This window comes from Drosophila santomea, chromosome X (assembly GCF_016746245.2).
Source record: "Drosophila santomea strain STO CAGO 1482 chromosome X, Prin_Dsan_1.1, whole genome shotgun sequence".
NCBI lineage: Eukaryota > Metazoa > Arthropoda > Insecta > Diptera > Drosophilidae > Drosophila > Drosophila santomea.
Genome location: NC_053021.2, coordinates 622,979 through 647,486, shown reverse-complemented (window position 1 = coordinate 647,486; position 24,508 = coordinate 622,979). Strand labels below are relative to the sequence as shown.

At 54.0% G+C, this 24,508-nt stretch overlaps 7 protein-coding genes across 8 annotated transcripts; 4 read left to right on the top strand and 3 right to left on the bottom strand.

Annotated features, from left to right (window-relative positions):
• Positions 1-349: 349 nt before the first annotated feature.
• On the bottom strand, positions 350-2,079 carry LOC120457210 (vesicle-trafficking protein SEC22b). Its single transcript, XM_039644577.2, has 4 exons — positions 1,562-2,079; positions 1,349-1,458; positions 829-1,130; positions 350-751 (listed from the first exon to the last, which is right to left on the bottom strand). The coding sequence occupies exons 1-4, from the start codon at positions 1,634-1,636 to the stop codon at positions 603-605; spliced, it is 636 nt and encodes a 211-aa protein (XP_039500511.1). The 5' UTR covers positions 1,637-2,079; the 3' UTR covers positions 350-602.
• A 79-nt stretch (positions 2,080-2,158) lies between these two features.
• On the top strand, positions 2,159-4,482 carry LOC120457208 (WAS/WASL-interacting protein family member 3). The gene is made up of 2 exons (XM_039644575.2): positions 2,159-4,146; positions 4,217-4,482. Exons 1-2 carry the CDS (start codon positions 3,275-3,277, stop codon positions 4,296-4,298), a joined length of 954 nt encoding a protein of 317 aa, XP_039500509.1. The 5' UTR covers positions 2,159-3,274; the 3' UTR covers positions 4,299-4,482.
• Positions 4,483-4,569: 87 nt separating this feature from the next.
• On the top strand, positions 4,570-5,785 carry LOC120457207. The gene has a single exon (XM_039644574.2). The coding sequence runs from the start codon at positions 4,694-4,696 to the stop codon at positions 5,783-5,785; it is 1,092 nt and encodes a 363-aa protein (XP_039500508.1). The 5' UTR covers positions 4,570-4,693.
• Positions 5,786-5,861: 76 nt separating this feature from the next.
• On the top strand, positions 5,862-10,788 carry LOC120457206 (retinoblastoma family protein). The gene is made up of 9 exons (XM_039644573.2): positions 5,862-6,004; positions 6,071-7,181; positions 7,253-7,392; positions 7,462-7,650; positions 7,721-8,075; positions 8,146-8,477; positions 8,785-9,520; positions 9,658-10,038; positions 10,110-10,788. Exons 2-9 carry the CDS (start codon positions 6,993-6,995, stop codon positions 10,335-10,337), a joined length of 2,550 nt encoding a protein of 849 aa, XP_039500507.1. The 5' UTR covers positions 5,862-6,004; positions 6,071-6,992; the 3' UTR covers positions 10,338-10,788.
• An 833-nt stretch (positions 10,789-11,621) lies between these two features.
• LOC120457204 (HEAT repeat-containing protein 6) lies at positions 11,622-14,860 on the bottom strand. Its single transcript, XM_039644570.2, has one exon. It carries the CDS (start codon positions 14,815-14,817, stop codon positions 11,683-11,685), a length of 3,135 nt encoding a protein of 1,044 aa, XP_039500504.1. The 5' UTR covers positions 14,818-14,860; the 3' UTR covers positions 11,622-11,682.
• A 2,996-nt stretch (positions 14,861-17,856) lies between these two features.
• LOC120456297 lies at positions 17,857-20,054 on the top strand. The gene is made up of 3 exons (XM_039643045.2): positions 17,857-18,503; positions 19,048-19,359; positions 19,435-20,054. The coding sequence occupies exons 1-3, from the start codon at positions 17,961-17,963 to the stop codon at positions 19,843-19,845; spliced, it is 1,266 nt and encodes a 421-aa protein (XP_039498979.1). The 5' UTR covers positions 17,857-17,960; the 3' UTR covers positions 19,846-20,054.
• A 100-nt stretch (positions 20,055-20,154) lies between these two features.
• Positions 20,155-23,325, bottom strand: LOC120456296 (protein O-mannosyl-transferase 2). 2 transcript variants are annotated; one of them, XM_039643044.2, is made up of 11 exons: positions 23,190-23,325; positions 22,994-23,120; positions 22,832-22,915; positions 22,675-22,759; positions 22,501-22,605; positions 22,338-22,446; positions 21,491-22,272; positions 21,185-21,425; positions 20,954-21,102; positions 20,437-20,878; positions 20,155-20,352 (listed from the first exon to the last, which is right to left on the bottom strand). In XM_039643044.2, the coding sequence occupies exons 2-11, from the start codon at positions 23,101-23,103 to the stop codon at positions 20,159-20,161; spliced, it is 2,301 nt and encodes a 766-aa protein (XP_039498978.1). In that variant the 5' UTR covers positions 23,104-23,120; positions 23,190-23,325; the 3' UTR covers positions 20,155-20,158. The 2 variants fall into 2 exon arrangements, with proteins under 2 accessions (XP_039498978.1, XP_039498977.1); XM_039643043.2 differs by having other exon boundaries at positions 22,994-23,292.
• Positions 23,326-24,508: the final 1,183 nt, after the last annotated feature.

The window sequence follows — 24,508 nt, the reverse complement described above, 5'->3', positions numbered from 1 at the left end:
GATTCGGATTCGCTATGCAGTCAGTATCTATCGCATGGCGATCCATCTACAATCTAGACATTTATACACACACACACACACACACACACACACCCACACACAAACGGATCGGCGTTCATAATTTACAGATTTGGGGTCGTCGTCGTCGTTGCCCGACGTGGCTCAAAGGTCGTCTAAACTGAACCCGATTCGTAATCAAATATTCAGAAAACCTGCGCAAACAAAGCGAGCGCAGAGCGAAATGAAACGTGAAATGTGAAAGGGAGTTAATAGTTAATGGAATCCCAGACCGTAAATAGCGCAAAGGTAAGTTAATATTAGAAGTGAAACAAGCCTCGGAAGCGATGCGTATCGTATGCTGGAAGGGGTTTCGCTATTCACTTTTTCGCCTGCTTATGATTCATAAATGTACGGTGTGTGGCTGGTAGCGTGTGTGGGTTCGTTCTGGGGTACAGGTGTAGAGGTGTACAGGTGTAGAGGTGTAGAGGTGTCGGCGTAATCTAAATGTCTTTTGGTCTTGCGTCTTTGACGCTTGACGCAAACAAAGAACGCGCCGCTCCGAGTGGCCAAGGGCCCAGACACGCGGCTGGAACTGCTTGATATTACAGAACCCAGAAGTAGAGGATGAACACTAGAAATATGATGCCCACGGCCGCCGCCTTCACGTACATGGACTTGCGGTTGAGCAGCTTGGCGTCCTTCTTGTACTTCTGCGACATCATCGACAGGTTCTGCGTCTTCGTGTCGAGTTCTGAAAGGGAGTGGTGGTGGGTGAGTGGCACAATCAAGCTTAGATAGTCGCTCGGTCTGGAGACAGTTCATAGTTACCCGCCAGCACTGTGCCACGTTGGAGCACGTCGTCAATGTTTTGCACCATGATGCGCTGCACATCCTGCAGCTGTGTGTTGATGCTGCTGATGTTGCGTCTGCGGTCCGTCAACTGCTTTTTCGCCTTCTGTATGTACACGTCGAACTCGATGAATGCGTATGGGCGCGTCACCGAGTTGACCCGTCGTCCGTAGTTGGCGTGGAACTCCTGGGCCAGGTCCTCCAGGTAATTGAAGGCCAGGCGCTTGGAGTACATCTTGTCCACCATCACCAGGTAGCAGACGTCGTTCTCGATTAGGTAGCTGCATGGATAATGTGGAATCATTTAACTGGGGCGTCCATTGCATCATCCGGATAGGTCGGCTTTTTGCGGATAGTGAGCGTTTCATTTGTGTTCGTTTCAAATGAAGTGAATACTTTTTGCTACCGAACTAAACCAACTAGCACTGACTACCCGCAGAGCCGAAAAACCTTTGTCCATGGTGTGATTCTATAGACTTCTATGGCCTTTGTTACTCACTGGAATAGGTAGGGTCCGGTCTCGATACTGCTTCGTGCCGGCGAGTGGGTGCCCAGCTTGCGGAAGAGCATCTTGGCCTGGTTTTGGTAGTCCAGTATGCTGCGTCCGCTCTGAAAGTGAAAGTGACTTGGTGACTTAGTGACTGACTTGGTTGGGGTAGCGAAACGGAACGGAACGGAGGGGATTAGAAAGTGATGCACACGGCTGGGCTACCTGCTCGTCATCCTGCATGGTCCCCACCAGTGGCAGGCCATCGATGACTCTGGCTATCATGGTCAGCAGCGCCATGGCTTCTGCTGTTTCTGGTTACGATTGCTCGATTGCTCGATTGCGTCGCGTCTTCTTGGCCACGGCTGCACTTTGCCGCCGCCTCCTCCTCCTTCTTCTCCTCCCGTTGGCTGCTACTTAGCTCCGATGTGGCTCCGCTGTGGCCCCGATGCAGTCCAGTCACCACCAGTGGCTGAAGTTTGTGTCAGGGCGTCCTAGTCGTCTCGTCGTCTCGTCGTCTCGTCGTCTTCGATTTCACAACTCAGCCGATGGGGCGGCGCTTGCCGGAGTGCTCCTCCGCTGCCCGGGATTTGTGAATGGACTCTGCCTCGAATCGGGCACGCTCGATGGTACCATGAAAACTGTGTTGCAACGTCGCGGAGTGGCGGAGTGCTGGCGGGCGGCTGGGATCGGATTGAATTGGTTTGGGGGGTTTCTGTGGCTGTTTGTTGCAATGTAACCACGTCACCGGTATGTCCGTGGAAATATACCAAAAAGTGGCAAATAGGCAGCATACCGCAGAGTGCGAAATCCGCCGCGAACGGTCACACTAACGGAAGTCCATTATACCAGTTTTTTGTTTGTTTTGTTTTTGGCTTTTCGCTCGTTCAAATTTATGTGGAATGATTAATTCAACTCGTTTGGAAAACAGCGCGCCCCTGAAAATGGGGTTTTTCATTTCCGGGGTTTTCCGCCAGCTAATTTCCCAGGCCCACAGCTTGGGCTCCTCCTTAAATTGCGTAAATTGAACGAGGATACGGATACAGGATCCCCAAAAGTTCTGATACAAGTATTCTTCAATTCCTGCTGTTCATTCCTCCAACGCTTTTTTGAGTTACAACCTGGACCATTTGTTTAATTCGAATTTTATGGGACTGGCACTTGGAGTTGGCGCCTTGTGGAGAAAGAGCCCATTCCTGTTTGCCAGTTGAGTGAATTGAGAGAACTAAGCAACATAAATCGGAATCCCTGGCACGCCGCGCCTCTTTCGCAGCCTCGACTGCTCTGCAGCCTCGACTGTTGCGCAATCCGCTCCAAATCCGCTGGCGCTGGCACTGGCGCAGATGCCGGAAGTGGACCGCCCAAAAGTCGGTGACCAAGCCCAACCGGTTCGCGGCAGAGACCATCTGCTGAACGGTGGACATCCACATCCATCCCAGTCGTGGCCGGCCCCAGAAGGAAAAGTGGTTCGCCCGCGAAACCGGACTTGGACTTGCACTTGAGGCAGGGACCTACCTACATGGACTACCTGTGGTACTTGACGGTGGAAATGGCGATGGAGGTGGAGGTGGAGATGGAGATGGAGGTGCGTGTGCGTTTGAAGTGACCACCGGACCAATCTTTACACTAGGAAAATAGTTCAAATCGAAGGCGATTTATTCATTGGTATTATGAATCAAAGCCTTGCAAACGATTGCGAAGAACCATTCACATTTCTGCACATGCAAAAGAATTGGAGGTCAAGTTTTCTTCACATGCAGCGAGGATTGCAGTCAACCTTTTTTCACCGTGTAATCGCATCACCCGCAGCGAAATGCGTGCGCTTCCGTTTTGCTCGACTTGGCCTCCTTCCTCGTTCCTCGATCCGTGGGAAGCAGGGAGACCCACGTATATATAAGCCACAGCTCCGCCTAGAGGCTCCACAATACAAAGTCAGTCATGGCCGGGTCAGTTCGTGCGCCGCTCCTGGGTCTCCTGCTGCAGATCCTGATTCTGTGCAATGGGCTAGCCGCTCAGCAGCTGCTCCTCACGCGCCCCCAAAGGAGCCTGTTCGAGGCTCCGCTGGGCCACCTCGGTCACGTGGAGCAAGTGGAGCACCTGCCCTCTCTGGGCTGGAATAGTGTTGGCGCCGGACTTGGACTCGGAGGGGGCGAGTGGGGCTACAGCCCCGTTGGCCTGGGCCACATGAGCAAGGATGAGCTGCTGACCCTGCTGGAGGCCTGGAGGGAGGTGGAGCAGGAGTCGGCCACGACAACGACTGCGCCGCCAGCAGATGCCACCACACGTCGACCAGCTCCACCTCCGCCACCACCACCACCACCTCCTCCACGACCCATTCCCATACCCGTTTCCATCGCAATGCCTGCTCCGGCTCTTCCGAGCTTTCCCCAGCCGCCCTCCGGAACTCCCATTACAGTGAGGCTCCCGGCTTTCGTGCCTGTTCGTCTGGCAGCCGTGTTTACTCCGCCTGCCGGTGGTCAAGCTGGAACTGGTACTGGTGCTGCTCCGCCTGCTGACGGAGTCGGAGAGGCTGGAGGAGCTGACTTGGCCACCGAAGACGCGCCAGATGACGACGTCTCTACCCGGCTCTTCCGCTTTATGCCCATGCCAGGTGCTCGAACCAGGCCGCCATCCAGTCTACAGCCCAGGCAGCAGTTTGTGGTGAGGAACACCCTGGACAGCGTGGATGCGGGCACTGCACCTGTCAGGCAGCAGGTTAAACCGGAAGTCCAGCCCAAGGCGACGGCACCTCCCGCTCCTCCCTCCATTCCCAAGCTCCCGAGCCACCCAACTCCCTTCTTCCGGCCCAGGTAAGCAGAAGCGAGAGCGACAAAAGTGGTCACCTAGCCGGCCAGCTCATTCCGCTCTATCTCGCTCCAGATTTGGTGTGCCACCGAGTCTGGCCAACGCCCGCTTCGAGCTGGTGCCCTCCTCCCAAATCATCGGCGACTGGCGGGAGTGATCCTGTGCAGCACCTAGCTGACCAAAACGGAGTACCTTCCGAGGAAACAACCAGGCTCGCGCTTTCAAAGGAGGCTGTCTTGCTAGACCGTTCCCACTGAGTCCCTCATATACTTTACTTTACTGTATTATATTATTTTTTTGTGCCCAAATACAATATGCAATCAGTCATAGATCAGCTAAGACACACTAGGATAGTCTTCTGTTCTGCTCTCGTATCTAAGTAGGCTGCCCAGGAGGCACTATTCATGCCCATCCACTTCAATCACAGGTGAATGTAGTCTCACTTCACACACCAAGCTCCGATCAGTTTTACACGTTAGCCTACAGTTTTTATATGACAGGAACGGAAATCTGTTGCAAAAAATTATTGTCTAGACTCGGAAGATATTCCAAATGTTTTGCTCCGCATCGTTTAACGCACTCTGCGGCGTGGGCTTGCCGCGTCCGAACTTCCAGCGCCTAATTGACTACGTCGAGCCGGAACAGGAGGAGGAGCTGGAGCTCGAGGTGGAGAAGCAGCTCAAGGTGGAGGAGGAGGTCAAGGTGGCGAATACGACGAAGCAGGTGTGGCGCCAGCAGCCACTGAGTACTGACTTCCCGCTCAGCGAGATGCGCAAGCGCTGTCCAGGGGCCTATGTGGTCGCCACCGTCGTGGGGGTGGATCCGCAAACCGGACAACCAATCGCCCAGGGTGTCACTTATCATCGGACCCTGTTGACCGGACACTGTAGGCCTCATCCGTCGGTTAGGCGGCGACCCAAGCTCATGGACATTTGCCAGGAGCGCCTAAGTCGGGAGTGCTCAGCCAAGAGGAAGGTCGTCTGGCAGCGTCCTAGCATCAGCCGTGGCCGTGCTCAGATGGACTTCGCTAAGCAGAAGGCAAAGGCAAAGGAAGGAAAGCCTTTGCATCGCGCTCCGGTGCACCACACGGCTTCGCGGACGGAGAAGGAGAAGGTGGAGGCGGAGAAGGAGGAGGAGACGAGGAAGCTGACTCATGACAAGGCGACCTCCGTGGCCAGTTTCTTCAGAACAAGTATCGCAAACAGATCCGCCGAAGAGAACACGCCCACAAAGGAATCGCTAGGGAAAAACGATTCCCTCACCGGAAGTGCATACGCGCTCGACCTTGAGCTCAGACGTGTGCTGACCAAGTTCAGGGTGTCTGCCAGCCAACTGTCCAAAAGACTGCATCGCCTTGTGTTGCACGAGCTACCCGACAGCCAGGTGGAGGAGGGCAGCACCCCGATCCCGACCTCCAGAAAGGCCAGAGACCACAGGCGTGCCAGCGGCACTACGACGCCTCAGCCAAAAACGCTGGATGCTCGTGTGGATGAGTCACCGCAAGCAGTGGATTCCTCCGATTCCAAGAGCTCCAGTCTGGCCACCGACTCCCAGGAAATCCACGGACTATCCACGGCGTCGGGGCTCACGGCGGCCTTCGTTCGGCGACATGAGCTGTTCCGGCTCCTGGTCAGGAAGCGTTAGCCATGGTGCAGGGAGGGGCGGCCATCTGTGGCCTCTGTGGGAACACGTTCTTTTAATTTCGTTTTTAAGTGGTCCGGAAAGAATTTGTGCGAATTTCAGTGTTCAAATTCGCGGCTATCGATTACTGAGAAGTTGGCAGCGGCAGCGATAACTATCGTCTATGTTCAATGCCCTTGACCGCTGACCAACACTGAAGCACGTACACATGCAAGTGTCATTGTAGGTGTATTTCCACTAGTACGTTTTAATTGGCATGTGTACATTTTCTTAATTATTTCCTTCTAGTTCAACCAAAGTCTCCCACCTCAGGCATGTAATTACCTAGCATCGTGCATGCTCGCCAAGCCCTTTAGTAGTACCGCTCCCGCACGTTTAAATGGGCCGAATGCGCGCGCTAGTGTGACCGCAGGCCACCGCTGGCGAAATACCAGCCGCTAAACATAAAATCCATTCATTTATATTAACGTGTCAGACCCTGGCTATGCAGCCCAATCACAAAATCATAAAGTAGTAGCCTAAAAATTAGTTTTCCACTCGCACCAGCCCCAGTCCAAACCCAGGGCCACAACGCCCGCGCAGCGCCAGAAGTGGATAGTTCGAACGCGGAGTGGATCAAACACACCTGCACGACTCGACCTGTCAAGTTTTCCCGCCTTTTCCACGGCGATGGAGTTGTAAATTAGTGTTTTTATTAATGTGTTTCAATCAACAACCGTGGCCGTGGTGTGGTCCTGGCTAATCTCAGCATCGCAGCGCTGTTCGCTGTGTCCCTGCTCTTGTCGCCTGCCCTTTTGTTGTGCTCCCCCGAGGAGGGTGTATCGCGAACACACACTCACACAAACACACACACACTCGCCCGCGCACACAAACACACACGCCCAAGTCGTTTCGGCGGGAAAGTTCATTATTTATGTAATTTAGTGTAAACTCCCGTAAAAGCAAGCAGTTACATGTCCGCGAGGAGCGCGGCGGCCAGCGCAGCACACACCGGCAGCCACTAGGAGAAGTCAGAAGCAGCGCAAGGCCCGCACACCGCCCACAGCGCACAGCCCACCGCCCACCGCTCATCGCCCGCAGCAGCGTTCCGGTTGCTAGCCCCTACTACGGCGACCCCGTCTCCGCCCGCCGTCTTCAGGCTGCCGCAAGAAGCAGCGACCGCCGCGGAAAGCATCCGCAAGCAGCCGGGCCAGGGAAGTCATCCGCAGCCATGAGCGAGGCTGAGCCCCAGGAGCTGGGCGCCGAGGTGGTCAGCGGATCGGTGGCGACCAGCGACGACAGCCTGGAGATGACCAAGGCCAAGTATACGAACCTGTGCCGGGATCTCAACATGGACCGGCGGACAGAGGAGCAGGGCTACCAGGCGTTCCACGAGGTGTCCCAGAGATGCTCCTTGGAGGTGAGTTTCGAGGTGGGAGAGGTAGTGTCCAGTCTAACGCCCTTTCTTTGTTTGCATTGCTTGCCCAACAGGGCGAGTCCCTCCACTGGCTGTGCTGCGCCTTGTACGCGGCCTGCCGAAGATGCAGCACACCCACGGTGATTGGCCAGGATGCGGTGGTCAGGGGCAACTGTGTGTCCCTGAACAATTTGCTGCGCTGCTGCCAGATGAGGTAAGCTACCGCGGTTCCTGCCTGCAGTCCTGACCTAACCATTTCAATCATCACAATTGCAATCCCCAGCATATACGACTTCAAGACCAAAATCAAGCAGTGGTGCGACATGGCTAACCTGCCGCAGGAGTTCGTCAAGGAGATCGAGGTTCTGGACCGCAAGTTCAGCATCACATTCACTCTGTACAAGCGTTTCTGCACCATTTTCGACATGATCTTTTCGTGCCCGCCCAACGAGAAGAAGCACTCCAAGTACATGTGCGTATATCATCGTCTCAACCTGACACAGTGTATGCGACTATTAACTCTATATGACTCTTTGGAACAGCTCGCTGCATGGCAACCACGGCCATGGGAAGTGCTCGTACATCAAGCTGGAAGACATCTGCTGGCGCCTGTTCCTCTGCGCCAAGAACCAAAAGCCGAGCAACACCGTGGACCTGGTGACATCCTTCAACCTGATGATTTGCTGCATAGACCTGATATACAACAATGTGCTGGCCGAGAAGCGCACCGATCTCATCAACCCCAAGTTCGAGGGCCTGCCGAGCAACTGGACGGAGCTGGACTTTCGTCACAAGCCGCACTGCATTCTGGCCTACTTCTGCGACATGACCGAGGAGGCTAAAGCCATGAAGGCCACCACCTTCCGCCAGATCATTTCGAGCTTCTTTCAGGCTTCGGTAAGTGTGACGTTATTTCTTGTTCGTTGCTTGAATAGCAATTCATTTGTTCTCTTCTCACTCCGATCAGACCATCTACGGCAACAAGGACACCATGCTGGGCCTTTTGGCTAACGAAAACTTCGAGCGCAACCTCAAGTCCCTCAACATCAGCTACGAGCAGTACGTCCTGAGTGTCGGCGAATTCGACGAGCGCATCCTGAGTGCCTACGATGCGGGGGAGCACACCGCCCTCAACGACCAGTCCCTGCGTCCGCCGGTTACCCCGCTCACCCGCAAGCAAGACCTGCCTGCGCAGACCGCGATGGCCGGCGACAAATTCGAGCCCGTCCGCAACGCCACCAACAACGTGAAGCAGCTGACCGCCTTCGGCCGGATCACGGAACCCACGGACTTTGTCAAGTAAGTATTTGGCCCGTTGCCCTTGTATTTGGGTGTCGAGTTTTCCTGGGTACTGCTCGAAACCTGTGCGCGAAGAAAGCTGTTTCTCATTTGCCTTATCTGTATGTGCACGGTGTTGTAAACAAAGCTCATGTTTAGGGCCCGCCATCAGCATTTAGTTTACTTGATCGCTGAATCAATCGTGGGACACAAGCACGAATCGCGAGCAATTTCAGTTGGTCCAAGGATGGATTGGATTTAATCCTACACTGATTTCCATAACTCACGTTCTAATATATTCTAATATCGCCATGTTTCCCTTCCTTAGGCAAGCCGGCGAAGAGGTAATCGCCAAGCTGCTGAGCATCATCGAGGGGATCAAGCAGAAATTCCTCGCCAAGTATCCGTCAACGGAGGCGAGGAGCCGCTTCCGGCTGGCGAAGTCCTTCTACTTCTACCTGCTCGACCAGATCCTGCAGGCGGAAATTCGGAACAAGCCCGACATCGATCTCAAGCGACTGCTGGTGCAGAAGATCTCCCTGGACATCTTCAACATCACGCTGATGGCCTGCTGCGTGGAGCTGGTGCTGGAGGCCTACAAGACGGAGCTCAAGTTCCCGTGGGTGCTCGACTGTTTCAGTATTAGTGCGTTCGAGTTCCAGAAGATCATCGAGATCGTGGTGCGGCACGGCTCGCACGAGGGCTGTCTGAACCGGTCGCTGATCAAGCACCTCAACTCCATCGAGGAGACGTGTCTAGAGCGGCTGGCCTGGGCGCGGAACTCGACCGTCTGGGATATGATCGCCTCCTTCCCACTGCCGCTGCCCACGTGGCTCCGGGTGAACCTCGATCGCTCCGCCGGCGCCCTGCAGATCTTCCTGCGCAAGGTCTATCTGCTGGGCTGGCTGCGCATCCAGAAGCTGTGCTCGGAGCTGTCGCTCTGCGAGAAGACGCCCGAGTGCATCTGGCACATCTTTGAGCACTCGATCACCCACGAGACGGACTTGATGAAGGACCGCCACCTCGATCAAAATATTATGTGTGCAATATATATCTACATAAGAGTGAGTAGCACCACTGCGTTCTTCCGTCTCTGTCCGATTCGCTGGCTTACATAATGACCTTCTTGAAATGCATTCAAGAAATGCAGCTGGAGACCCGCTTATAATATCCGTTCCATTCCAACCTTTCCAACCCGCAGGTAAAGCGAATGGAGGACCCCAAGTTCAGCGACATTATGCGGGCATATCGCAACCAGCCGCAGGCGGTGAACAGCGTCTACCGCGAGGTGTTCATCGGCGACAACGAGGACGGCGAGCCAAAGGTGAAGGACATCATTCACTTCTACAACAACACATACGTGCCGGTGATCCGGCAGTTCGCCATCGACTACCTGAACGTAACGCCGGACGTGAGTGGCCGGATCTCGGACCTGCAGCTCTCCCCGCACCCGAAGGAACGGACCGCCCAGCCCAAGAAGGTGACCCAGAGCCACTCGCTTTTCGTGTCGCAGATGCCCAAGAACGAGATACAGCAGTCGCCCAACCAGATGGTCTACAGCTTCTGCCGCAGCCCCGCTAAGGTAAGTAGTTCGTTCCACAGCTCTGGCATCGATTGATCTAATGAACTAATCCCCTCGTGCTATTCCCGCAGGACCTTCAGGCTATGAACGAAAAGGTGCGCGGCGGCAAGCGCATGCTCAGCTTCGGAGACGAGCCCGGTCTGGGCGGCATTGTGGAGATGAAGCGCCCGCACCTCAGCCAGATCAAGGCCGTCATGGACGACCGGGAACTGCAGTCAGCCGAGCAGCGGCCCGCTGTTCCCGCGGAGGAGGGCGTCGGGGGCGCAGGAGGAGGAGGAGGAGGAGAACACGAGACATAGACACGGGGCGTATGGGGGCAGATTAGACTTAAGGCTTTTACGAAAACTAAAAACAAAACCACAAGAACTTCAAAATCTGGCGCCGAAGGACGCGCTTTCTACGCACTGGCGGCACCTCCGGCGCACGTTCGACTATTTTATGATTGTTTTTTTAAATATTAACTCTTTATTTGACATTTTAACTTAAATCCAATTGCAACCAACTATATTAATGCATCCCCTTTTATTTAGCTTAACGCCAGCCAACCATATAATTCATATGCTAACCCAACACTTGGAAATAGTTGTAGTAAATATTTGATCACCACACACATCCATCGGTCGCGGCTCCCGAATGATCCGCATCCTGGTGGGCCGCGGTCTCTAAATCACTAACAAATAAACAAATCAAATTAAGGCAATCCACATTATATATAAAAGCTTATATACAAATATACTTTATACAAATTGACATTGCTTGTATTACTTACGGATTTTTTACTTCGTCCGTCGGTCGCCAAGCAAATTTTCTCCGCTCGAAACTGCCAACTTCACAAGTTCCAGGCACCAGGCGAACAGAAACAGTAGCAAGCGCCAGCTCCCCGCTCAAATTTAACCAAAACAGCTGATCGCTTTTTCATGATGGCCGCCCTGTACGTTTTTCCAGTCGCCATTTGACCAATGTGAAGCCAGCGGCGGAGGGGTAACCGTTATTTTATCCCATGAGCCCGCCCCATACGCCTTTCCAGTCAGCAGGCGACTATTAAGTCAGCCTGCCCCCTACGCAAATTTATGTTCGCCTGGTGTTCAGGCACCGAGAATTCACAAATCTCGCACAAAATTTCCGACCCGGCATCATTTTTCCCAGTCAGATTGCCACTTCTTGGGGTCCCAGATACCAGGCGAACAGAATCAGCAGCAAGCAGCAGATGGCAGCTCGAAATCTATTGAAACAGCTGATCGTTTTCATGATGGCCGCCCTTATTCATGATGGCTGCCCTTTTTCAAAATGGCTGCCATTTCGATCTCCCCAGCTCCTTCTGACCAATAGGAGAGCAGCGGAACCGTTACTTGGGATCTGAGCGCAGAGCAGTGATGAGCGACCACGTTGTTCTTGTGTGCGTGTCACGATTTAAGCACGATAGGCACGAAAGTCCCTTGCATTACAAGGGCGCGTGCCGAAATGGAGAGGCACGCGGGCATCTCTGTCGAAGCGCCAATTTAACTGATCAGCTGATTGTTTTGCACGTGGTAATCTTTCTGCGCGCCTGGTATTTGAGATTGAGAAATGATGCAATAATGTGGTTGCGCTAGGAGAGGATTTATTTGTGGGACTCCTGGGGTGGTAGGTGAAAGCAGGGGGCTCCTACGGGTCCAGCCGAAGTGTGCTCGTGATGAACGCCAAGGCGCAGCGCTGCTGGTTGCTGACCTCCGCCTGCAGACGCTGCTCCAGCAGTGGACTGCAGGTGAAGAGTGAAGCCGACTGCTCGGGAACAATGCGGAATGCGACGCGCCGCCACGTGGCGCGCACCTCCTCCAGGCGATCTTCCTCCAGGTACTCTCGCATCATCGGCAGATCCGAGCTCCTGGCCAGCGTCAGCAGGTGGGCAATGGCCAGGCACAACTGTTGCTGGAGTGCATCCCGGTGGTTGTACTCCTCGAAGCTTTCCAGCGCATTGGAGCGCACCAGAGCGTCCAGGAGGGAACGCCATACCAGCGGAAAGTGGGTGCTGAAGTCCTGACGCTGCTCGACCTGCAGCAGAACTCCGGCTGCATTGGTGCGCACTTTGAAGTTGGCGTGCTGCACCACCAACTGGCACAGGGTGGGGAATAGGATGCCGGCCAGGTGGTTGTTGGTGAAGAAGGCCCTGTGCTTCACCAGGTTTCCGATGGCGTAGCACGCATTCCACTTCACCTTTGCGTTGCCCGAGGATTTGACGCAGTCCAGCAGCTTAGACATGGCCACTTGCATCTGTTCACCGTTTCCCAGGGGCTGAGCCTGCAGGATCTGTAAGAGATTCCCCAGGGCACGTACCGCATTGGCCCTGACCTTGTCGTTGTCGGCACAGCTCTTCGTGGCCGCCTGGATGAGGCGTTCCAAAAGTTCGGCGGAAATGCGTTCGGTCTGGTTGGGAATGCCGGCCACCAGGGCGTCACTGATGTTCCCCAGGGCCCAGGCGGCCTTGATCCTCACCACCAGCTGGGAATCACCGATAATGCGCAAGGTCAGCTCCGCTGCGTTCTCCACAAATCCCAGATCCGTCCTCAGCGAGGGATGCAGCACGTAGACGGCCATAGCCCGCAAAGCGGCTCCCCTAACCAGTGGCTCCTCATGATCGTCGCTGGCGCAACCGCTTAGGAAGGCCAACAGGGCGGTCCTCTGGCCATCCGGGAGTCTCTCGAAGCTAAAGGCTCCCATGTTGGACAGGGCGTCGCACAGCGCGCACTTCAAGGAGAACCCGGCGGAATCGTAGGCTTCATAGGTGGCCGGCAGCAGTAAGAGCCAAAAGGACATCTGCAGCTCCCGTTCTGCCGGTTCCGGCAACAGCCTGCCCAGCTGGTAGCCAACGGAGTCCAAGCAGCGTGCGGCGTACAGCTTCACATCAATAGCGGGATCCCTCAGTCCGGCGGATATCACCTTTGACAAACGCACCTGATGTCCTCGCAGCAGGCCTATGTGTGTGGCCATGGCCTGGAGCACCTGGAAGCACTCCAAGCGCACGGTGGATGGCGTTCCCATGCCCTCCAGAAAGCGGAGCACCTGCCGCAGCAGCCATGAATTGCGCGGAATGGATGGGGACACTGTGTGGGTGGGATTCACCACATTTTTCTGCGCTGGCTGTTGCTCCTCCTCCTCCTCGAGTTCCATCTCCGCATCGGAGTCGCACAGCTCCTGGTGGGTTTCTTCTACCGTGCTCGCCTGTTTCATTTGAAGGTTTCTCTGACTAGGAGCCAGTCCTACGGAGCTGGCAATCTCCGGCGTAAGCTTGGATGTGCCCACCAGCATTTCCATGACCAGCAATGCGGACACGGCGACCGGAGGGTCCGCACTCTTGGTCAGTTTTTTCACGTGACCCACAAACTCGTAGACAAAGCCCATTTCCAGCTGGTCAAAGGGCGTGGCCTGCACCAAAACGGCCAAGCACTTGAGGCACTGGGTCAGCACAGGCGGCGTATACTCCCGCTCGAGGATGGCGCTCAAGGTGCGATAAGCGGTCAATACAGAGCTGGCCAGGCTGACGGCAAATGGCGTAAAGTTGCTGGGGCCGCGGGAGCATGCCTGGCTGAGGAATGACTTCGATCCGTACAACAGCTGCGCTCCCACCTGCAAGGCCAGGGCTCGACAGCGGGAATTGGTGTCCTTCAGGCCAAGGAGCAGTAGGTGGCGGCTCCCGCCCGCATCTCCGTCGGGGAACAGCACGTGCCAGTAGCCGTACAACGAGCGGCGGGGCAGTTGATTGGTCAGGGCGCTGAGCAAATGTAGAGCGGAGATCCGCACCTTGACCGCTTGCTGTCGGTGGTGCTTGTTCTCTGTGTGCTGATCCGAATCGGAGGGCAGGCCGTTCTCAGCCGAGTCTCCAGTTAGGCAGCCGTAGTCCTGGTTACCCATCAGCAACAGACGCTCTCGCGGATTGCCCTCTTGGTGTTCACTGACCGCCTGGCTCCGCTGTTTGGCGAGCGATCGCATCTTGCGCACTTTGTTCTTGCGGCCGCAAGAGCGGGCCATCTGGGCCGGCAGCTGGTCTTCCTCTTCCTTCTCCTGACCATAGGCAGCCGACTGCTGTGCGGGCGGCAACTTCCTGGGCTTCAGTTGGGTTTCTCCTTCAGCTCCATACTGCAGGTAGCACTGGACTAGCCCCATTAGTTCGGGGACTCTCTGCGCCGCATAGTCGGGCTGCCTGGTCACCAATTTCTGAAGCAACTGCAGACTCTGCGCCAGCAGCAGGGGCAACTGCTCCTTGGCGACCAGCCAGCAGCCCTCCAAGTGCATGTTGATGAGCGAGTTGACCAGACCCTGGCTGTGCACGCCCACCTCCGGCGATTCCTCCAGCTCGGCCAGCACAAGTTCCTGGCACTGCAGCAGCAACAGGGCGGCGTCCATATCTTTGGCTTGCGTTAGTCCGCTCAATCTTGGCCAGAACCCAGCCAGTTTCTCCTTCGGCGTCGCTTTTAGCATGGTCAGCATCAAGCTGGCAGCTGCGGCGGACGGCCTCGACTCCGTTTCTGCCATTAGCTCTTCGACTAGCAGGTGGGACCTCACCAGAATTATCCTCCTGGCCGAGATTAGCTCGTTGAGCCACAGCTGCCAAAGACGCAACAAGTCATGGTGCCCTCTCGCTCGCACGCCAGCGACCAGCTGCTGCAGACGATCCGCCGCCACGCCCACAGGGACGCCGATGCCGTGGTCCAGTTCCCGGACGAGCTGCAAGTGCGCCTGACGCTCCGCCTCGTCCTGATCCGCTCTAGACTCCGCCTCCAGAAGGTCCCGGCGCAGATCCATTTCTATTCTATCGAATGTTTAGCTCAAGCGATAACGATTACACGATAACTCACTGCCGGCAGTGTGACCAGGCGGTGTGACCAGTGCTGTCGAGGAAAGGCGCCAGGAATTCAAAAAAATAATTATATGCCCGTTACTTTCAAACCAACAGGCTTCCTTGCACTAGTTGAAAAGGAGGGAAGCAGGGAATTACCCCCCTTGCCGAAAAGTAAGCGAAAGAAATGATAGTCGAAACAGCTCAGTACTTCTGAACTACTGACTACATGTATCAGTCAACTTTGCCTCAGAAGCCATTTCCGGATATCCAAGGACACAAATAGGTGCGGGATGCAGGACGACATCTGTTGCTTCAGCTGTCCGCTTTGTTTTGTCCGAGCAATGAGAGAATTCGGCTTGTGATTGATGCAGCTTTTTGCGCAGCAGCGAATTTTCAAACGGCCGGACGGACTATCTCATCAGTACTTATATCGCAATCGCTGACTTTGGCGGCGTGCCGCCATCGCGCCCTCTCTTTCTGACCCCGCTACCCGTCCCGCTCTGCTTCTAGCTCTGCCTCTGGAACAGCAGCAGATATGGCTTGAAAAGCCAAGTAAACACTTTGTTGCTACTTGAGTTTTGACACAATTCGAGGACTGCAAGTGGTTCCGCCCAAGGCGATCTCAAAGTTCCCTGTGTCTGCCTTAAAGGTCCCAACACTTCGGTCGTCGAAAGGGCCTCTAGTTTCCATCGAGCCGATGAGCCATTGAGCCACAACTGCTTGTGCGGCTTAGACTCCAAATGAACCATGTATGGTGTCCCGTGTGGACATATGTATGAGGAAACAGGCTCAATTATCAAGTTGCCAAGCCTCGTGGCACCGAGTGCACCGAGTGCACCGGTAATCGCAACGTTTATCTATCGAGGTATGTCGAGCTGCGATCTTCAGATAGATTGCCTGCGAATGGAATCAATGTTTACCCAGATCGCTTCTATTGTTTCTACTATATATATACATGTATATCTGCAGCGTGGTCAGCGAGTTATGCGAGCAGTGGAAGTGTGTGAAGGTTTTGTATTTGCCTGTTTAGGGCTTTGCAAATAAAGCAAACAGATTGCGCCGTAGATCGCAGCGCCGTAGGTCATGCTGTCTGCCATGATTTTTCCAGAAGCTATTTTCTAGCTGCAGAAGCAGATTGCATTATATAGTATAGTATGCTTGCAGACTTGATAATATCAATGCTCTGATCTGAGTGGCTTTCTTGAACATTAGTTTATGCAAATGCAGCAGATTGCGATGTAGTCTTCGATGGCAAAGGTCAAATTCCCACAGGTAGCTCAAGCGGAATACGCATACATGCAAGTATATCAATTCCGAATTCCGAATTCCGACTTCCGACGGACGGCAGTCGATGTCCAATGTGATAGCCCCGCCGACCCCAATCACTTGGACCGTCGCCGTGTGCTCCTCGGAAACCAAATCCGCAATGCAGATAGCGTGGATTGGGATGCTACACCTCAGCATTGCCATGGCCACTTTGTAGTGGAGTGCCTTTAATTTTAGATCGCTCACTTCTGTAGTTCAATACGTCATTTGAGATTAGTTCGAGACGTGGGTACATACACCCATACACCCATACACCCATACACATGTACAACACATACAATCGGAAGAGCTGGCGAATTCTGAATTTTCTGATTCTGGGGTCAAGGGCGATGTCCAAGTAGTTCAGGCAGACGCATGGTGAACTAAATAGACGGCGCCCAGACGCGATTAAAGGTTATATATGATGGGTTTTTCAGTTCCATTGTTGGACTTGTTGTCAAGTTCAGTCCTCCGTCGCACTTATAGTTTCGATCCCTGACTCACCCCGACTGACTTGGAAGTCGCAAGCTCGGATCGGATCATGCGTCTCAAGATCCAATCCAAGCAGTTTGGCCACAGAACATGACGCAATGTCTATATGCATCGCTGCAAATGCTGATGAGCGGCAAGTCAGAACAAAGACATTGCTCTGCCTCCACGTTTGTTTTCAAGAACGTGCCATCTAATGATAAATCACATCCTAAGGCGATTGGTCAGGGTCTTTCGCCGGAATCAGCGATCTGGGTTTCTACAGACTTTGGCTTATATTCCTGAGTCGCAGTTGAGCAATCGTAGTTAGCATGCCCATGCTAGTCATACGATTACGAGTTTCGCCTGGGGTAGCATACTTTTTGGATTACGGGCGCTACGAATATTGCCGCACCCGGTAATTAATTGCAATTACATTCGATTAGCACTCCCCGACCAGATTTGCATTCAAACACGTGCTGAGCGGTGCAATCTCTATGGTTTATAGTTGGCATTCCACGGATGCACCGCGTCAGGTGCACCGATCATCAACTGTCTCCCCCAACTGTCGCCTACACAGAAAGCCGAAACTCTCCGAGTTTCTCGGGATTCTCGGGTTTCTCAGGTTTCGAGTTTAGCAGTGTACTCAGACCTAGATCTTTGTGTTTGGTGAAGTACCCAAGGCCCGAAATCTGTTAATCTCAATGTGGTCCCTCGCTTTGAGGAATGTGCAGTACTGGCCGTGTTTATCGTCGACTAGGTGCGCAGATGTAGCTACATATATTGCATACGGATTTAAGGTATGCCGACCACGTCGCTCGCCCCGGCGATGCCGATGTGTACAGCATTTCAGAATCGAGAGTCCGAGAGGTTCTCGGATCGGCATGGGATCTGGTGGGACGACGAGGCCAGAGGCTGTGTGGCCAAAGGGATAAGAGAGATTCTTTGGATTCCAATTCAAGCCAGCACACAGCCACTAAAAGCTGTTGCACTAAGCCTGGGAGTACAACTATGGAGTAGGTTCTTCCCACTTTGAGCAAACTGAGTCTGGAGCCTCCCACCCCCATTGGAACTGCATCTGCGGAGCACTCGGCCTATACTATGTACCGTCGATAGATAGAGATATGGGGTGGCGACAAATATCGGTGCGGTCGCAGCCGACTGCGCCGCGGACAGCACCTGTTGCTGATAAGAGCTTAATATATATAAGTGCGCCGGCGGGGCGGCAGTTTCCCAGTCGAAGAAACCGGCGAAGCAGGTGACCCCAGAGAAAGCCCTGAAGTCCAGAGAAATCCGTGGTATTACTTCGCAGCCAGAAAGGACAGCTGGATAGATGAAGCTGGACGACAAGCAGAAGCGCCTGGGCCACGAGCCCCCCAAGTACCTCAACGAGGACTTCTTCAAGGCGGCGCTGGAGGACGGACTTCGGGACATGCGGGTGGACATCAAGAAGATCATCTTCTCCGAGTCGAGTGGTGGCGGCGGTGAGAACTACTGCAGCAAGATCTACAGGGCCAAGGCCCTCTACCGCAGCAGCAAACGGCAGCTGGACGAGGAGCTGGCCCTGATCGTCAAGAGCATTGCCATCACGCCGGCCACCCAGTTCCTCGAGGAGCTGGCCGTGTATCTGCGCGAGAAGATCTTCTACTTCGACGTCCTCGGCAAACTGGAGGTCTTGATCGGCGACGGCTCCAAGTTCGGAGCCAAGTGCCTCTACACAACCCGCGAGCCCATCCAGACGATCGTCTTCGACGACCTCACCCAGTACGGCTACAAGTTGGCCAGCCGGCAGAGCGGGCTCAACGAGGAGCACTGCGTGGTCATCCTCAAGAAGCTGGGCAAGTTCCACGCCAGCTCCATGGTGCTGGCCGAGAAGGTGAGTGCTCCATTGGGAGCTTGAATCCCAAAACGTACTTCTGTGGGAGTAGATTCACTATTTTAAAGTGAGGTGCCAGTATAAAGGATGAATGTTGTTCCTTTCCCTATGATAATCAGCCATGATAATCTGCTATGATAATCTGCTATGATTATCACCCACAACGCATGCGATTTTCATTTCACTACAGAATTGTTAATGGGCGTTACCTAATATACAAAAACCAAGTTGCCTATCAATGGGATTTTTGCTGATCAAGTGATTGCGTCAAATGCAGTCAACTAAATGATTAGTTACAGATTCACAGTGGGCCTTTGAAGTGCACACACAACGAATAGACATATGATGCTGACTAACAGCACTCATTTCGTACTTTGTAGATAGATTCGCAGTAAATAAGACCGTATTTAATAAGCAAACGTTTTCACTCTCTCTTTGCCATCCTAAAGCAAATGTCAAGTCAAAATCAGAAATGGGTGAAGTGGGCAGGAATTTCTCAGTTCTTTGCTTTCATGTTTATTTTACTGGGTTGGACTCGTTGCAGGAACCCAGTGTCCGCGAGCACTTCACCACCGGAATGCTGGACGAGAACTACATCCGCACCAACGAGCGGTTCATCAACTTCATGACGCTCCAGTGCCGGACTTTGGCCAGCGTCGTCTCGAAGTGGCCCGGATACGAGTTGCTGGCCGAGAAGCTGCACCACCACTGCGACAACATCAAGGAGAACCTGGTGACCACCGGGCGGCCGTTGCCCGGAGAGATCACTGTGCTGAACCACGGCGACCTGTGGGTGAACAACTTCATGTACAAATACGACGACGAGCAGCCCACGCAGCCCATCGATGCCATCTTCGTGAGTGCCCCGACTCCACTTGAATCTCTTACTATTCCGGACACTAATTGTGGTATGCGATATATGCCATTCCAGGTGGACTTCCAAAACAGCTTCTTCGGCAGCCCTGGCTGCGACATCAACTTCTTCCTAAACAGCAGCGTCCAGCTGGACGTGCTGATCCACCGGCGCGAGTTCCTCATCCAGACCTACTACGCCTCCCTGAGGGACAGCCTGGAGCGGATGCACTCGGCGTTCGTGCCCAGCTACGCGGACATTCAGCAGGAGATCCGGGCCAGGGAGCTGTACGGCTTCTTCTCGTCCTACGCCTTCCTGCCGATGGTGACCATGAAGAAGGAGGACTCGTTCGATATCAGCATCGAGGCGCTGTCGGACCAGGACTTCGCCAAGAAGAAGGTCCAGCTGATGTTCTCCTCCAATCCCCGCACCACGGACACCTTGCGCTACGCCCTGCGCCGCTTCGACGAGCTGGGCATATTCGATTGATTTGTGGCGTGGGATCATGGGACCGATCCCCACGGATCCCCAGATCCCTTAATCCTTAGGCTAATCGCGAATTTTGCTACTTTTACCAATGGTTTTTTTTTGTTTTTGTTTGTAAACAGTACGTAGAGTTAAGCGCATTCTATAAATTAAGCATTATATCTACTCATAAAAATAAAAAATTGCCTATTTGGGGTTTTCATTTTCACAAAGACGCACTGGAGTTATGTTCTGGAGGTCTTCTTCGATGACATATTCGTGGACACATGGTCGCAAGTGAAGAGAAAGCCCCAAAAACCGCGCCAGATTACAATTACTAGAACTCCCAGGTGGAAAGCCACTTGAGATTGTGCATTGTGGAGTTGGGTTCGTTGGCCAGGGGACCACTCATTCCATAGGCCAGTGGCGAGAAGACGGCAAAACTGTAGACCAGGATCGAGAGCACCAGTCCCAAGACGACGTGGTGGATCCACTTGGGCAGAACCCTCATGATGTAGTTGAACATGACGCCTGTGGGAAAGTAGTTCAAATTGCAATTTGTAAACGATGCAGTATTCTTTTAGGCTCACGTCCACTATTAAATCATCTGCTTACCCGTTAGCAAGGAGTTGAAGATCAGGGCCGGGAAGTAGTGGTGGAAGTAGAGCACCCTGCCCATCGCCCAGAAGGGCAGATAGTGGAGCACCCAGCCCACGAAAAGCCAGGCGGCCGCCCGCAAGGACTGCGCCGGGTTGGGTGCCTCCAGGGAGCCACCGGGAACGGCCTTTGGGACCTTCTCCTCCGCCGGAAGACAACAACTGCAGACGTCCGTGGTCGAGGGCTCGCTCTCCTCGCCCTGAGCCACCGTCTCCGAATCGGGAGCTAGTACTTGTTGATCCTGGGCTGCAGATCGTGCGAAGCCAGCTCTTCTTTGCTGCACGACGGCGTTGAAGAGGAAAACCGCGACGAAGAGGGCCAGGAAGACCAGGTTGCTCCACCAGATCAAGGGGTTTCCCAGCAAGTAGATGCGGTAGCTGCTGCCGGAGAAGAACTGGCCCTGGAAGGCAAAGGAACGTGTTACTTCTTCTACCCGAAAATGCATTACTCTTTCGTCGGCTAGTTATCCTCATACCCTGTAGTTGATGGGCCACTGCCAGGGTCTGCTGGTGACCTCGCCCTCCTTGGGCTTGAGTCCTGCGTTGCCCTGCAGCATCACGGCGTGGGATTCGAGGAAGCGGGCGAAGAAGCCGGGGGCATACACGCTGAAGCTCACACTGGTCACTGTTCGGATTTCGTACAGAGATTGAAGAAACATGGTGAATATCTGCGGTGATGGAATGAATATTCGGTAGTGTTTACTTACACAACTTGTGCTCGTTGTCCTCGACGTTCCACTGCGAGTACTTGTCCCGCACGTTGGGATTGCAGGACACCTCCTGCTGCTCGAAGCCCCACTTCGGCAGCTGCTTCCCACTGGAGGTCAGGGCGCAGTTCTGCAGCAGGTGGATGAACTTGAGGCGGGAGGTGACCGTGTGGACCGTCTCGTTGACCTTGCCGCCCACAATCAGGACGCGCCAGGCGTCGTTGGCATCGCCTACGCCCAACTAAAGTTCGTCATGAGCTTTCTTCCTATCCAAGTGAATTCAAAGGTAAAAGGGTTGGTGCTCACCTCGCCATAGCCGGTGACCTGCAAGTGCTTCTTGGTCATGGGCGCCGGTTCGTTGTGGGAGTGCAGATTCCTCTTGGTGGCCACGTGGGTCAGGCGGACGATGTCGCCGTGCCGGAGGATCAGAGGCTTGCCCTTGGGTAGACTCTGCTTGTTGTGCGGCCTGATCTGCCACCTGTTGTTCTCGTCCTTGTGCGTGTAAGTTGTGACCTGCTGCTGCCTGGCGCCCGATCCCTTGGGATACAGGTGGTAATGCGAGTGCAGGTAGCCTCCGCCCGTCTTGTGGTTCTTGATGGTCACCACCGATCCATAGGCCACGTCTCGGGGCATGCTGGCGTTATAGAGCGAGTTGCCGATCAGCCGCGACTGAAAGGCCGAGCTGTAGAAGCCATCTCCGTTGCCGCTGCGGTTGAGCACACTCAGGTGGATGTAGAAGAACAGGACGTAGAGGAGAATGGGCCAGACAATCAGGGTGATGGCCCGGCAGGCCAACTGCTTGGCGGTCTCCAGAATGGGCTGTCCCAAGTCGCCGAGGATGAGCCACAGCTCAGTGGCCGTGTGCAGACCGACTAGCAGCACCACAAACAGGCCCACGAACTTCACGCTAATCGTGCAGGACAACATGGTGCCGGTGAGGAAGAGCCAGAACCACCAGCGCAGGCCGTACGATCCTCCGGAGGCCGTGGACTTGGAAATCTTGACCATGCCCCACACGGAGGCCATCATGAAGAACAGCAGAATGGGGTCCAGCAGGATGTACTGGTTCAGCGTCAAGAGACCCACATCTAAACGGAGCAATTAGCCGGAACATGGACATAGACATGGACATGGACATAAGTGCTACACTCACCGAACACCAGATAGGCAGCCGCGAGCAGGGCGGCTTCATGGGAGCGGGTCAGGTCGTAGACGGTGTCGAATCCCATGGGCATGATCAAGGCTCCCAGCGTGGTGCAGAACTGTGGGCGAGAGCAATCAGTGGACACCTATCTTGGGGGACTGTAATCACGTACGTATCGCATGCCCTGGTACCGCGTTTCGTTGTACTTGTCGCCTGGCTTCTCGAAGGGAAACGTTCCGTTGTAGCCCGTCAAGTAGCCAGAGAGGCCAATGAGCATCTGTTTGTTTGAAGACATTTCAAATTTGTAAGCCTCATTTGCTTAGGTATTGTATATTTAGTAGCCCACCTTGCCCAGCGGCGGATGGACGTCGAAGAAGAAGGTCCTGTTGATGTACCAACTGCCCATCTTGCCGAAGTGCGTCTCATCCCAGCTGGAAAAGAGATAGGTGAGATCCGTGAGTTCCGTGAGTTCCGCGAGCCACTTTCGAAAGAGGTCATCCTACCATATGTGATCCGGTTCGGTGACCTTATAGAAGCGGGTGGCGAAGGTCACCAGGAAGACGGTGGCCAGCAGCAGCCACCAGTTCCTGTTGTGTGTTTGTGTTTTTGGTAGGAATGGGATGAGATTCAGTACATTTCTCTTGCTTTGATCTCGCCGCGCTTACCAATTGGCCTCTTTGCTGGACGCGGACCCGGTTCTAGGTGCGCCTTGGGCCACATCCTTGACTGACCCTCGTCTGGGGCACTTGGGCGCCTTGACAACACTCGCTGCCATGGATCTAGTGTACGCTACTTTTAGCCGTTAAAAATGGAACACTTCTTAGAGCGGTGCACACGTCAACAAAAACAAGGCGATCATACTTTCTCTCTGCGCGAGCGACTCGATCTTTCTTCGTTCTTCCTACTGCTTTCTTGGCCAAAACCGGTCTGCAGGTCTGCAACTTGACTTGACTGTGCTTTTGGCCAAACAAAGCGGGCTTAGGCTATCGGGGAGCTGCAGCCACGGGCTATCGATAAATCTCGGCCCAGACGCGTCTCGGTCTTTGTTACCAGTCTTTGCGTAGAATCCACAGCGCATCTGTTGGATACTCGTGGTACTAGGGCGTAGAAACGATCTCAAAAGTATGCCATGTTTTTACTTTAAACGGGAAGTGGAGAAACTATCTGTGGCCGTGGAGGTCTACACTTCAAGATGAAACATTGACTCAAGTATTACCTACATATCTAATATATCTAATATATCTAATATATCTAATATGTCAAATATTATATTACATGTCTAAGCTCACCTCTTCACCTTCTGGCTCGAAGTCACCCATCGGATTTCGTTCACTATCTTTCTGGACTGGGACTCTAAGCTTATTCGCACACTATCATTTGCTCGCCCAGAAAGAGCGAGTATGAACATGACGATACAGCTCCAGACCAGGCTTGGAATCGCTTCTGCCCCCCCTCGTCTCTATCCCTATTCCTCTTGGGTGCCCCTCCCTGCGCTGCTCTACGCTGCTCTACGCTGCTCCAAGTGCCCTGGCCTCCGTCCACTCGTCTGGGGTCTGTGGTCTGGGGTTTGGGGTCTGGGAACTTGGCCGAGACCGAGACCGAGACCGAGTCGGAGCCGCCTTAATCGCTTTGATCTTGGCGCACCAGAGTTAATTGCACGCTTGCTGCACCACAGTGGTTGTTGCTGGTGCTGTTGCTGTTGTGGCGATGTTGCCGCCGTGTTTCGGCTTGTTGCCTGCCACGACGGCTGGCAATTTGTAGGATAGATCCGTTGTCGCGGTGGCCACATGCATGTTGGTGTGGCGGCTTCAATCAAATTAATTGTGCCTCGGCTGATGGCAATTGTCCGTGTTCTGGCGAAGCCCAAATATCCAGAAAGCAGGGAAAGTGTCCTGTGCCAGAAGTTGTACTTGTGCTGTTTCTAGAGTTGCACTTGAATCGCAAACAGAAGCCTTGAGCCGCAGAACACGGAAGAGAACTCGCAGCCACAGGTGGAGGATTAGGTGGGCATTTCTCTCGCTCTGTCATTAGGCATTTCCCTTCTAATTGCCATGGTTGCTATTGCAGACAATAGCAAACAACAAGTAACTTAGCCATTTGGTTGCAATTAAGCGTCGGAATGCCGCCGACCATCCCTTCGCTTTTTGCAGCGACAACTTTCGCATCATTAGCCCACTTGG

What these genes read in the sequence shown, in the direction of transcription:
- LOC120457210 (XM_039644577.2), bottom strand. Translation starts at nt 1,636, where the DNA reads ATGGCGCTGCTGACCATGATAGCCAGAGTCATCGATGGCCTGCCACTG. An exon ending in ACCGGACCCTACCTATTCCA is followed by an intron (nt 1,131 to 1,348) that starts GTGAGTAACAAA and finishes TTATCCATGCAG; the next exon opens with CTACCTAATCGAGAACGACG. An exon ending in ACGTGGCACAGTGCTGGCGG is followed by an intron (nt 752 to 828) that starts GTAACTATGAAC and finishes ACTCCCTTTCAG; the next exon opens with AACTCGACACGAAGACGCAG.
- LOC120457208 (XM_039644575.2), top strand. Translation starts at nt 3,275, where the DNA reads ATGGCCGGGTCAGTTCGTGCGCCGCTCCTGGGTCTCCTGCTGCAGATC. An exon ending in ACTCCCTTCTTCCGGCCCAG is followed by an intron (nt 4,147 to 4,216) that starts GTAAGCAGAAGC and finishes ATCTCGCTCCAG; the next exon opens with ATTTGGTGTGCCACCGAGTC.
- LOC120457207 (XM_039644574.2), top strand. Translation starts at nt 4,694, where the DNA reads ATGTTTTGCTCCGCATCGTTTAACGCACTCTGCGGCGTGGGCTTGCCG.
- LOC120457206 (XM_039644573.2), top strand. Translation starts at nt 6,993, where the DNA reads ATGAGCGAGGCTGAGCCCCAGGAGCTGGGCGCCGAGGTGGTCAGCGGA. An exon ending in CTGCGCTGCTGCCAGATGAG is followed by an intron (nt 7,393 to 7,461) that starts GTAAGCTACCGC and finishes TGCAATCCCCAG; the next exon opens with CATATACGACTTCAAGACCA. An exon ending in AAGAAGCACTCCAAGTACAT is followed by an intron (nt 7,651 to 7,720) that starts GTGCGTATATCA and finishes TCTTTGGAACAG; the next exon opens with CTCGCTGCATGGCAACCACG.
- LOC120457204 (XM_039644570.2), bottom strand. Translation starts at nt 14,817, where the DNA reads ATGGATCTGCGCCGGGACCTTCTGGAGGCGGAGTCTAGAGCGGATCAG.
- LOC120456297 (XM_039643045.2), top strand. Translation starts at nt 17,961, where the DNA reads ATGAAGCTGGACGACAAGCAGAAGCGCCTGGGCCACGAGCCCCCCAAG. An exon ending in CCATGGTGCTGGCCGAGAAG is followed by an intron (nt 18,504 to 19,047) that starts GTGAGTGCTCCA and finishes GACTCGTTGCAG; the next exon opens with GAACCCAGTGTCCGCGAGCA. An exon ending in AGCCCATCGATGCCATCTTC is followed by an intron (nt 19,360 to 19,434) that starts GTGAGTGCCCCG and finishes ATGCCATTCCAG; the next exon opens with GTGGACTTCCAAAACAGCTT.
- LOC120456296 (XM_039643044.2), bottom strand. Translation starts at nt 23,103, where the DNA reads ATGGCAGCGAGTGTTGTCAAGGCGCCCAAGTGCCCCAGACGAGGGTCA. An exon ending in GGCTGCCTATCTGGTGTTCG is followed by an intron (nt 22,273 to 22,337) that starts GTGAGTGTAGCA and finishes TGCTCCGTTTAG; the next exon opens with ATGTGGGTCTCTTGACGCTG. An exon ending in AGGTCACCGGCTATGGCGAG is followed by an intron (nt 21,426 to 21,490) that starts GTGAGCACCAAC and finishes GACGAACTTTAG; the next exon opens with TTGGGCGTAGGCGATGCCAA.